The sequence below is a fragment of the Lytechinus variegatus genome, chromosome 13, assembly GCF_018143015.1.
Source record: "Lytechinus variegatus isolate NC3 chromosome 13, Lvar_3.0, whole genome shotgun sequence".
Taxonomy (NCBI): Eukaryota; Metazoa; Echinodermata; class Echinoidea; order Temnopleuroida; family Toxopneustidae; genus Lytechinus; species Lytechinus variegatus.
Window position 1 is genome coordinate 33,811,593 of NC_054752.1, and position 13,844 is coordinate 33,825,436.

Here is a 13,844-nt window from a genome sequence, read left to right on the forward strand (position 1 = left end):
CCATCTAATGGTAACTTGCATGAAATCCTTGATTCTGATTGGCTGTTGATCATCGCCACCATGATGGTAGTTACCGTTGGATGGAAAAGTTACCATTATAGCAATTTGACGCAACAGGGCCCTGGAATGCAGTCGAAGCCGGTACTTCTAAGTCATAGGGCCGCTGGAGGAAACCAACACCCATAGACTTTGTGCATATGACTTGGTCCAAGGCCAAGGCCATGGCCAGCACATCTGGCCTCAGGCCTGCCTTCACTACATCCCTGGTTGACGTGTCAAATGATTCTTCAGTTACTTACCCGTCTTGCCAGAAGACCTTTGCCTCGATGATAGACACCCGGTTCCAGAAAGTTACAGATAATGCTCTGCAGACCAGGATTGCTGGTCAGAACATCTTGATTTAAAAGAGTCTAGAATAAAGAAAAGGGTTATAAAATCATCATATCATCCCCCAAAAATGGCCAAGCCTTTTCAGAACCATCAGTTTTCATGGGGAATACAACACCATGGGCAATCATTAAGGATCAGGGGCCGTTTCATAACGGACTGGCAACTGTTGTAACTTTGCCATTATGGCAACTGCCATGGTAACCTTGATTACCGGTATGATTGGATGTTGAGCCCTGTTAACATGGTAGTTGCCATTATGGCAAAGTTACAACAGTTGCAAGTCCATTATGAAACGGGCCCAGGTGTGATTCATTAGAATGAGTTTCATGAATATAAGACCTCATGCAATGCTATGTTAATGCTAATAAAAGATCATATGATTGATTCTTATGATTGATGGTACATGTACATTATGGTCGATGCAATCAATAACACAAATTCCTTCTACGATCAATTCCTATGATTAAAGATAAATTCCAGTTCTGGTAACGATGTCAAAATGACTTTTTACAGAATCTAATATAATGACCACCCAAGTGTCTGTTTGTATGAATAAAAAATATGTGCCAAAGGATTTTGGAAGAAATTGTGTAATTGCTGAGAAAATTAGCAAAATAAGCGCAGATTCGGTCACTTCCGTCGGGTCTTTATTCCAGCAATAATAATACACTGTCCCACGTGTGCCTATCTGTGTTGGCGATCTTCAGTGTGATTGTATTTCAGCTTAGATTTTATGATTTTACAAAGTTCAGTTTATGTAACTGTACCAGATCTAGATCCACGATGATATAGTCTTACTTAACCTTGGTTTTACAGACTTTCTCACGAAATTGGTGTTTTACTGCAACTACTATCATTTAGCATTAATGTCACAGATCTAAGGAACATGTTCCATAACCCTGTAAATAAAATCATGACTTCATGCATGCTTGTGAAGTCCTATGAATACACCACAATGCTTTCATGGCATATTAAATAACTTTAACTGTACTTCAAATAGCTTGATTTTATTACCTGTATTATGAAATATGATTTATCCACGAAATGTGTCTTGAGAGTAAGATGTTAATCAGCCTCCACATTCAATTCCAAGTAATATGATTGACCCACAATTGGCTTGCCATATTTCTACTTGTTTGTAAAGTCAGGCATAACTTTCCAATAAGCTTAATGAAACAAACCCCAAAACATAGGGATCAGTGCTCAAATACCTGAAGATATTGCGTAAGCGACTTAGCCCTCTTCTCTAAGAAGCTCTTGTTGGTGTTCTTGAAAGCACGTTTCCCCGGCAGGAGGAGGGTCCGAAGCGTCTCGTATTTTTCCACGAGGCACATGTGAAGGTCGTGGAAGTCGCTGTATCGCCTGAAGACATCCCAGATCTCCGTCACACCCTGGCTGTCCGTCCTTGTGACGTGGATTGCGTAGACAGCGTAGGATTTGCCTTTCTCCTTGACGATACCTACATGTGCAGAGGAATCACAAGTAACAAAATATGAACCAAATGCAGGGAATAATTTTCCTGGTATCACATCGCAATTTGCTCCACATATTTGGAAACATATGTATAAAATCTTTTATAAAGCATATTTTTACACAGAACTGTACAACGTACATTACTTAATTGAGAGATTTTCTCTTATGACCGAAAATGCAATTCAAATTTGTAAAGCAAAATTATTCCCTGATATGTCCCAACACTTCTTAGTTAAAAGTAATAATCATTTTATTAATAATGCTCTTTGGACATACTTTGTACTTAAGAACTTACAGAAAGATAAATCTATATTTATCACAAGTACGCAACAATCTTACGAATAAACAGTGTTGAACATTCCAGATATTGGCAATACGCAGACAGTCTGAACTCCTCACATGGAGTATGTTCTACTCGGGACTTTGTCAACTTAGAAGTCACTGTGACTGTTGCCATGTAAACCTTCTAACCTCCTTTGACATTCACAGTGATTCATGCATGATGTAGACACCTCGGAGAGTATCTCAGAGCCATAGACTAACAATGGCTCCTGAAAGCCTATGATGACTCCTCACATTCTAAAATTTTGCTCAGTTTCCAAATGTCCTAGACCTAATATACTTAATCATGATCACAGGGCAATGCAAGAAACTTACCGTCGTTTGATTGCAAAACAAGCGTGTAAGTACTAAAATCAAGAGTAACGGAGCATTGCAAGAAAATTGAAATGCAATATAACTCCAATTTGGGGTTTAAAACAAAGGACCTGCACTTTATTCAGAGACTTACACCTAATTTGGAATTCAACAAAATTTTCCTGAAGTCCACCGTCGACGTAACCCTAAAAACATTTCAGATCACCCTTAGAATACAACAGTTCATCAAAATCAAGGTTTTCATTATGGTAATTCATGATCGATATTTCAATCAAAACTTTAGCAAATTGACTTTTACTTCTTGCTTCAAGAGGCAGACCAGCAATCAAGTGCGAGCTTGCCATCAATAATTGCTAGACTTACAACTGATTTTTGGGACCCAAACTGACTTTGCAAGATTCTTACAGTACCCCGTGGAGCGTTGTGGCCTAGTGGATTAGTCTTCGGACTTTGAAACAGAGGGTCGTGGGTTCAATCCCAGCCATGGCATAATTTCCTTCAGCAAGAAACTGATCCACAATGTGCTGCACTCAACCCAGGTGAGGTAAATGGGTACCGGTAGGAAGTTATTCCTTAAAAAGCTGTGTGCGCTATGAACGCCTAGCTTAGCCGGGTAATATAGGAGCACCTTGAGCACCTAACAAGGTGGATATGTGCGCAATATAAATACCCTATATTATTATTATACTTCCAATGGATCGGAGATGAGATCAGGAAAAAAATTACACAGAGGCCCAGGGCAATTTCACCGCCAAAATGCTAACAGGAGCCCTAGCCTTGGAAAACCACCATTCACTGCAATTCTAAAGCTTATCCAATGCTGAAGATTAAGATTGCGAAGAGTATCCTTTTCATTCATTCAATTCATTGTACAAAATACTTCCTTGTTAAAACAGTTGAGAGACTGATACAAGATTACAATGTAAACATAAATTTCATAGTTACATAAGTGAAGTGAAATAGTCAAATAATATTAAGTAACAATTAATTGATATTGGTATACTGCACTTACAAGGTAATCATAGATGAGAGCACATTACAAAATAAATTCCAAAGATATTTATAAATAAAAGCTATAATATGGTAATGATAACTGAAATACATGCACTAAATTCAATAAACAAATCTGTAAGTTGTGAAGAAGGTTGACATTGGGATGTAAAATTAAATCGCAAAAAGGAAGGTTCACATTGAGAAATAAATATGGAATTATGTTTTTAAAATATAATTTTAAGGCTAATGTAAGACATCTGACATATGGAAAATAAGGCATAGAGCACTGTAAGTTGTATTATTTAGATTATATGTTTTACTCTGAAAGTAAATCAATAACTTTTGGCCTAAGAGGGATATGGTATGACTTACTTGCATGAGTGATGTATGCCATGATGTGTGGTTTGCTGTTGTCTATGTGACCAGGAGTCTCAAGATCATTCAGATGCTCTATCGATCCCTGGCTACCTAAAGACGATAGGTCTTCAGAAGACTAGAAAGGAAAGAGAACAAGAAATGTGTCCTCAGAAAATAGGAGCAAGTTCTTTGTCAAACTATCCGGAACTCTACAGGTGCCTATACCTGCTCTGACAACCCAAGTATATTACCAAGGAATTCCTGGTTGCCTGTCCTACATTGGCAACACGATAAAAACATTAAAATCCCTGTAAAATATTTTGTAAAGCATCTTAAAATTTTCTTCAATTCAACTCATGTTGTTATATCTATATACAATTTGATTTTTTTCCTTCAAGCTATGTACAGGCACGAATCCAGAGTCAGAGCTTTACGGGGTGCGAATTAGTCTTAAAAAAGGGGTCATCGGAAGGACAATTGGTCTCTTGAAAAGCTTGACAAGCAAAACTAAGATTATCGCTCATTGAACGGGGTGCGCAATGAAGGCATTCTACGGGGAACACCATATTTTCAAATTTTACGGGGTGCTTACGCCCCCACCTTCCTCCACGACCCTAGGTCCGCGTCTGTACACGAAGGGAAGGGGCATACTCACAGCCACAGTACTGTTGTCGGGCGACGAATCAAGCTGGACGGAAGCGTCATCTCCTAAACGATTAGAGTCGTCGTCTTTCAGAAGGTCTAGTTCAGCCAGACACTTCACATAGCTGGGACTCTGCTTAAAGGCAGGCAAGAAACGATCCTCTTCTAATATACTGAACACCTGTAGTCAACATAATACAATTATGGGTATAAGTGGAGAGGCTCGTTAAGACACGGCATGGAGAAACACAAGACTTTTTCAAATGTGAAATGAATTGTAAATAAAAGCCAATTGGACATGTACCATACAGATGTAGTGTATACAAGCACGTCCTCTTTTGAAATGCTTTAAAAAAATACTTGTCTTGAAGACAAGTAAAAAAAGGACCTCTTCTAATGCCATAAGACAAGCATTGCCGCATAAATGATAGGTATTTATATCTGAAGGGTACATTTCTTTGGCCTCTAAAGCACTAGTAAAATTAAAATCAGAAAAAAGTCCATAATTTACCCTTTTCTGAGCCTCATCAAAGACAGTATCCAGTGAGGACTGGTTTTGTATTCTTTGGTGAGTTCTCTTGACCAGCTGACCTTCTAGTTTCACTCGGTTGGTTGCCTGTCAAATATCAAATTTAATCATTAAATAAAATAAAATCCTGAAGTTGGCAATGATTAATTGTATCACTCAAATATCAAAGCTAAATCATTTAAATGAAGAGAAAATTCTTCAGTTGGCAACATTTATTTGCATCAATCAAAAATCTAAATCAATCATTTTAATGAAGAAAAATCCTAAATCACTCAATTTACAATGAAGAAAATCCTTAGGTTGGCAAACGATAAATGTGCCATTCAAATATCAAAATTAATTGTTTCAAAGAAGATAATTTTTATGTTGGTATTGGTTAATTGTAACAATTTCAAATCAATCATTTTAAAGTAGAAAAATCCTTATAAAACAAATCAAACAATTTATATAACAAATATATAAATCAATCTATCAGGGATAGCTATAAACGAATGACTTAACCATGAAAAAAGACATATATTCACACTATATGAGTCAATTTGGCAACATCTTTGTAACAATTTTAAAAACTAGGTTTTGATATGGTGTTTGCTTTCCCACTTAGCCTTTGAAGGGGAAGTTCACCCTGAATAAAAGTTTGTTGTACAAACACCACACAAATAGAAAAAATAATGGTGAAGGTTTGAGGAAAATCCATCAAAGATTAAGAAAGTTATAAGAAATTAAAGTTTTTGATTGGTGATGTAAAATACATGTACAAGCAGCTGCTCTACATGTTATGTAATAGAAAATACATAGATTTCAATTTTTAAATTGTTCATGATCATTTTTTTCCTTTCAGGAGGGGGTGTGAAATAATTTGACATACTGAAGGTACAATAAATACAAATGTCAATTTTTTGAGAAAATTTAATTTCATTGATATTTTCATACTAGACGATATATAGGGAACCTACTCGCAAACAACATCACAAATAAAATAACCCAAAAAAATTCAAATAACTTGTTTTCATTTTTGATGGATTTTTCTCAAACCTTTGCCAATTTTTTTTTCCTGCTATTTTTACAATAAACTCTTTGTCAGGGTGAAATTCCCCTTTTAATTTAATTGAAACATTAAACACTAACATCTTCTGCAAGGTACTCTGTAAAGATATTCAGGGCAGCGGCACGAAGCATCTCCATGACGTCCGATTCCTTCTGAGGTGCACCATCGGCCGGTTGGACTTTGGACAGCTGGACGGCGGAGAGTTGTTGTTCGGCCATCACCCGGTATCCCTCCACCGTGTGCCAGAAGAAGACGTAGGATTGGCAGTTCTCTTTTCTCATGAAATCTGTTGTCAATGAAAAGACGGAAAATAAAATCAGTGTGCTAAGTCAAATTGTGTGGTTTAACTCTGTTTATTCACGACGTTCCTTCTACTGGATATCTGCAGGCAATTGTTGAAAGTTAACTATTATGTAACGCGACTTGGTCGAGCATCAACTTGCAATACCTTGATATCTTCCATGCATTCTCATTGATGAATAAATGGTACTGCACATCTACCGAGCATGAAAGCATGATTAGATGAATGAAGCAATTCATTCTTCTGAAGACAAGAACACATTTGTCAAAACATTGAGTTTAGATGGTCCTTTTCAAGACCAACATTAGCCCACGAAAGAATACATGGTGTACCGTAAGACCTCTACACTCTTCTTCTTCGTTATGGCAACCTTTATATCCATTCTACACTTGCCCGAAACGTTGAGTAACCTCTCTTCACTTAATCCTGCTACTACTCAAACCATCGCTGCTCAAGCCATATTCAGCTCATCTCATCTGGTTTACAGTCCTTTTCATGACTTCACTCACTTTCAAGAAAAGAATACTTCTAATTTCCTCTTTTCATCCTATCTCGTCTTTCAATTTCAATCTTTCTGCCTGTATTTTCTTCCTTCTTCACATTACACATGGTGAACGGTATTACCTTCTCCACATAATAAACTCCACCATGCACAACTACAAAGATCATCTTTGTTTGTTTGATCATTTATTTTCCATAATCATATAAAAAAAACAGTTCATTACAATACAAATTAAATACATGCAATAATATACATTCATAAAAGTAAAATACATATAAACAGTTTACAGAATGCCTTTCAATGAAAACAAGAAAGGATAAATACATGCTAAATTATTTGAAAATGAAAAAAGGAAACTAAAGTAAGGCCATGTGGCCCTGTAAAAAAGTTCCCTTATATCTATATTTAATACAATAAACTATATGTGTTACTGAAAGACATGTTTACAAAAAAAGAAACAAAAATGAAATGTGTCAGAGGAACATCGACAAAAAAAATATGGCAATAACAGTATGCACTACTTGGGGTACATGTACATGTCAGTATTTGGATAAAAAGAATATTTTCAAATGTTTTTTAAATGAGTTTTGGTTATTACAAAGAGATATATAATTTGGTAACGAATTCCAAATGACTGGAATACTACATCGAGGACATTTTTCTTCATACATAAATAAAACTTTCCAACGATGAAAATTATATCGATTTCTTGTATTGTAATTGTGAACATTAAGATTTGAAGAGAACATAGTAGAAATATTATATGGAAGTAAGTTGTGAAAATACAAGTAACCTAACACTGCTGTTTGATACTGATATAAATCACTTATATTCAAAGTTTTGAGTTTTATAAAGAGAGGAGCAGAATGGGCAAGGTAATGGCTGTTGGTGCAAATTCGCAAAGCTTTTTTTTGTAATCTAAATAAGGTGTTTATTTTTAACTTACTACAATTACCCCAAACGCTGACACAATACGATAAATATGGTAATATAAGAGCATTATATAATGAAAACAAAGAATGATTTGAAAGATAGTATTTAAGCTTAAATAAAATACCTATACATCTGGATACTTTGCAAATAACATTGTTAACATGGGTATCCCATTTTAGATTACAGTCAATATAGATTCCTAGAAAATTTACAAAATTTACCCTCTTTAGAGGAATGGAATCAATGGAAATGGTAATGCCAGTCAACGTGTTTGAAATATCAGATAAGTTATGTAAAGAAAATATCATGAAATTGGTCTTCTTTTTGTTTATGAGGAGTCTATTAGCTTTAAACCAATTACACACTTTAGTCAATTCGAAATTAAAGTTTTGTTCTAAGTTTGAAAGGTTAGGTTGCGTATAAAATATTGTTGTGTCATCTGCATACATTGTAAAATTAAAATTACCAGAGGATTTAACTATGTCATTTACATATATCAAGAAAAGCAAGGGCCGAGAATAGACCCCTGAGGAACTCCATTATTTACCATAAAACGATCCGATGAATATTCATAAAAAACAGTATATTGATATCGGTTTTGTAAATAACTCTGAAACCATTGATGTGCTATGCCCCTTACACCATAATATTTAAGCTTATATAAAAGAATGTCATGATTCACAATATCAAAAGCTTTGGAAAGGTCCATAAACAGACCTATTCCAAAGTTGTTATTTTTTATGGCTGCAACTATTTTGTCTTGTAAATTAATCAAAGCATGTATAGTTGAATGATTTGAACGGAAACCATATTGACTATTAACAATATAATTATTATTATTCAAGTAAGAATAAAGACGTTTATGCATACACTTTTCTAATATTTTTGACAGAGAAGGTAAAATTGAAATAGGTCTGTAATTTTCAAAATTATGACAATCATCTTTTTTATAAATAGGAACAATTTTAGCAATTTTCAGTTTGTCTGGAACAATTCCAGTAGCTAAGGATTGATTAAAAATGTGTGTAACTGGTTTAACAATTGAATAAATAATCTTCTTTAAAACAACAGTGCTAATAGAGTCAAACCCACATGACTTAGTGTTTTTTAGTGTTTTACAAGTTTCAATAATTTCACTTTCATTTACTGGTGTTAAATATAACGAAACACCACTTGGAGTTGTAAGATAATCTTTGAAATCAGAAAATGAATAACTATTGTCTTGAAGTAATAAATCAATAGCCTTGGCACATGAATTAATGAAATGATTATTAAAATCATTCGCAATTTGCTGTGGATCATCAACACGTTTATCATCAAATATAAAATACTTAGGAAGAGATTTTTTTGTTTTTCTCAGTATGTTATTCAGTACAGACCATGTGCCTTTGACATCATTATGATGGCTGTTCAATTCATTGGAGTAAAATGATTTTTTGGCGTTCCTCAAAATCTGATTCACTTTGTTTCTAAAGTTTTTGTATTTATTTTCATGAGATAAAGAACGATTATTCAAAAATATTTTGTAAAGCTTATTCTTTTTCCTAATATAACGTAAAATTTCAGGAGTGATCCATGGTTTGCGGATGTGATGTTTCTTATCGTTACATTTAACATAAGGTAAATGTTTGTCAAATGCATTTAGTAATTTGGATAAAAACAACTCATAAGATTCATTTACATCAGAACAACAATATATTGAAGACCAGTCTGTAACATACAATTCTGCAATCAATGAATCAATACCATCCTTCGTAATCTTGCGAGATAATATTTTAGAATTACATACATCGTTTGAATTATATTCGATTTGAGAGAGATGAAAAATTGGCAAGTGGTCAGAAATATCCACACTAAAACTTCCACTATAATTTATACAATTTATAACATTGGTAAAGATATTGTCAATTAGAGAAGTAGTATTGGCAGTAATACGAGTCGGACTTTTAATGAGGGGTATGAGACCATAAGAAGAATTGATACTCAAAAAATTGGCAGCATCAGAATTATTAAGATGTTTTAAGATGTCGATGTTAAAATCCCCAGCAATATACAAATTGCAGTGTTCACACTTAAGTTTACATAACATGTATTCATAAAATTTAAAGAACTCGTCAACATTACCACTTGGTTTTCTATATAAAACTCCAACTGTAGTTTCGATGTTATAAAGATTTAAGACATCAATAAATAAATATTCATAATCATTAACCTCATTCTCATAAACAATATTTCTTATTCGGTATTTTAACTTATTTGATACAAAAAAACCTACACCTCCTCCTCGACCAAAGACCCTGTTGGAATTCAAAAATGTATAGCCTTCCAGCTCAAAAGGTAAAAGTGGTATATCAGTAATCCATGTTTCAGAAACCGCAATAATTGAAAAAGATATATGAATTGTTGATATAAATTCTGAGATTTTTTCAAAGTTTTTCTGAAGACTACGAGCATTTATATGCAGTATACTCAGCCCAAGATGTTTATGAACCTTCATATTGAACTCATTTGGTGTGTAAGTAGAAGTACTTGTGTTTACAAAATTAAACATATTTAAGTCTGGATCACATATTTAAGTCTGAATATACAACGTTTGAAAATTAGGATTGACATGCAAGTGAGACTTTAAGTAACAATTTTCCATGCATCCCCTGGAATAAGGATGCAAAGGGGTGAAGATTATTAGACAAGAAACTATAAAAACAAGTGGAATGCCTCTGGCCGTCTCACCTGCATCACGCGGTTCAATATAGCAGCAGTGCTGACTTTGAAAACTACTCTAACTCGCACAAGATGTTCAGTGATACATGGTTACTCTTATGTCCATTTTTTATGAACTAGACCAATAAACTTACAGAGATATGATGGTTATTCAACAAAAAAACCCAACATGGCCAAAGTTCATTGACCTTACATGACCTTTGACCTTGATCATGTGACCTGAAACTCGCACAGGATGTTCAGTGATACTTGATTACTCTTATGTACAAGTTTCATGAATCAGATCCATAAACTTTCAAAGTTATGATGGTAATTCAACAGATACACCCAATTCGGCCAAAGTTCATTGACCTTTGACCTTGGTCATGTGACCTGAAACGCGCACAGGATGTTCAGTGATACTTGATTACTCTAATGTCCAAGTTTAATGAACTAGACCAATAAACTTTCAAAGTTATGATGGTAATTCAACAGATACCCCCGATTCGGCCAAAGTTCATTGACCCTAAATGACCTTTGACCTTAATCATGAGACCTGAAATTTGCACAAAATATTCAGTGATGCTTGATTACTATTATGTCCAAGTTTCATGAATCAGATCCATAAACTTTCAAAGTTATGATGGGAATTCAACAGATATCCCCAATTCGGACAAAGTTCATTGACCCTAAATGACCTTTGACCTTGGTCATGTGACGTGAAACTCATGCAGGATGTTCAGTGATACTTGATTAACCTTATGTCCAAGTTTCATGAACTAGGTCTATATATTTTCTAAGTTATGATGACATTTCAAAAACTTAACCTCAGGTTAAGATTTCGATGTTGATTCCTCCAACATGGTCTAAGTTCATTGACCCTAAATGACCTTTGACCTTGGTCATGTGACATGAAACTCTAATAGGATGTTCAGTAATACTTGATTAACCTTATGGCCAAGTTTCATGAACTAGGTCCATATACTTTCTAAGTTATGATGTCATTTCAAAAACTTAACCTCAGGTTAAGATTTGATGTTGACGCCGCCGCCGTCGGAAAAGCGGCGCCTATAGTCTCACTCTGCTTCGCAGGTGAGACAATAGAGAATAAGAAATTAAAATAGGTTGATAAGGTCAGTATGTGGGTAAACATAAAAAGAGAGAAAGAAAAAAAAGAGACAATCTACACGCCACACAAATATAAACATATTAACTTTTTGAAATGACAATCTGATACACTATAAATTCCAAATGTTGAATAACTCACCAATGAAGTAGGCAAGTGCTATGCTGTTGACCAGTACAATATTGAGAGGTAACGAGTAGAGAGTCTTGGGATCTAACGTCTGATCTTCATCGTCCTGGATCGACAGAAGAATGAATGAATGAATGAATGAATGATCGAATGGATGGACGGATGGACGGACGGATGGATGGGTGGATAGATAGATGGATGGATGGATGGATGAATGGATATTTGGGCGGGTGGGTGGATGGATGGATGAATGGATGAATGAATGGATGAATGAATAAAGGGATGGATGGATGAATAGATGAATGAATGAACGAACGAATGAATGAATTAGTGGATGAATGAAGGGATGGATGGATGGTTTGTTCGATATATAGGGATGGAGAGATGAATGCATGGATGGAAGGATAGATGGATCGACAGATGGATTAGTATACAAATAAATAACAGATGAATGAATTGATGGATGGATGGATGGAAGGATGGATGGATGGATTGTTTGATAGAGAGGGATGGAGAGATGAATGCATGGATGGAAGGATAGATGGGTGGATTGACAGATGAATTGGTATACAAATGAATAATAGATGAATGATTGATGGAAGGATCAGTGGATGGATGAATTGGTAGGCAAAGGAGAGGGCAGGGGATGCAAAGATTGACAGATAGATGGACAAGTTGAAGAATTACAAAATGGAGGAAGAATGCATGAAATGGGAGCAATTTATTATTTTTTGCAATCCACAACACTTATTTATTACAATGGGCATTGCATGAAGTTTAATACAGATATCAGAATGCTAAAATGATCTATATCCATATTGTAAAACTGAAGAAACAACCTCAAAACAAATTTCTACTTCATATATTCAATATACCATTCTGATATATTAAATAGATAAGACATATTCATTTAGCTGTAGGGCGATTCCATAAATGCATGCAAAACTTTCATGAAATTACTTGGCATTATTTTTCAATTTGATGCCCTCAAATTATCATAGCTTAAGCAGTGTACAAGGTGAAGCAAAAATGGTGAAAAATGGTAGTCGGATGCACAAAATGGTTGATTGTTTTACAGATTTTATACCCTGCAGACAAATACTTGTTTTGCCGTAGAAAGAAGTATTCAAATAAATGTTTTCTTTATCCCTGCTTTATAATCATACATGCACAGGTACTAAAATAATATTTAATCTAATCTACATCCATTAGATTCTGGCAGTAATCAATTGAATTTGCTTGGGTTTGTTCGTAAACACGCAACAGTTCTGTAAAATTATACTTCAATCTGTTTCCAGTCCCACTTCTGGTGACTGGTTAAATTTAAATCAATTATTTATATTCATCTATTTCCTATTTTTTTCTTTAATTTGACTTTGCATTGGCTATTTTATCTTAAATAAAATGAGATTTGGCTGTGATGATTTTTTGAAAGGAAGACACAGAGTGGCACAGTGTAAGAGAAGGTAAGAAAGCAGAACACAGATGCAAAATAAGTTACCAGAAATTCATTGTAATCCACAATTTGCCATTCTCCATCAGGTGTTAAATGGACACCCAGTACCAAGTAGGATGAGAAAGCCTATGTAGTATGCCTAGTAATTGAGTCTTGGAATTCTTGTTGGAATGCATGCTCCCAAGGGGGTGGAGATGAATTAACTGTATGTAGGCATTAGAGGACCGATGACCGGGTCAATAATATACAGTATCTGTCAAAGTCACACCTAGATTCGTTGTTCCGATGTATTAAGCGCTACGTGTACATAGAAGCCAATATTATTATTACAATTAATCTTGTCACCATGAGATCTTATTGTGATAGGGTATTTTAAAGGTGGAATAAAATTTTGCTTATTTTGCTTTTCATGACTTTCCTGTGCAATAATAGAGCCTATTGCACAGCGGTCTGTACTTGAAAGTCTCCCCATAGGGTTGCGTACCAAACTTTCTCTGCAATACGATGCTTTATAAAATAGGTGTATTTTTTTCAAGCATCGCGATTGGCCAATACGCGTCACATGACATCCAACTTTTGTGATGCACTAAAGGCAGTGCATAAATTGT

General features: G+C 34.9%; 1 protein-coding gene across 2 annotated transcripts in view; it reads right to left on the bottom strand.

Annotated features, from left to right (window-relative positions):
- LOC121426130 (sorting nexin-13-like) overlaps window positions 1–13,844 on the bottom strand; it is a 60,716-nt gene that overhangs the window by 10,940 nt on the left and 35,932 nt on the right. For both annotated transcript variants that reach the window (XM_041622299.1, XM_041622298.1), the window contains exons 11-17: window positions 11,793–11,886; window positions 6,170–6,375; window positions 5,024–5,128; window positions 4,526–4,693; window positions 3,886–4,006; window positions 1,602–1,849; window positions 300–410 (exon numbers count right to left, since the gene is read on the bottom strand). In XM_041622299.1, coding sequence (XP_041478233.1) covers window positions 300–410; window positions 1,602–1,849; window positions 3,886–4,006; window positions 4,526–4,693; window positions 5,024–5,128; window positions 6,170–6,375; window positions 11,793–11,886 — 1,053 coding nt within the window. The remainder of the gene's footprint in view (window positions 1–299; window positions 411–1,601; window positions 1,850–3,885; window positions 4,007–4,525; window positions 4,694–5,023; window positions 5,129–6,169; window positions 6,376–11,792; window positions 11,887–13,844) is intronic.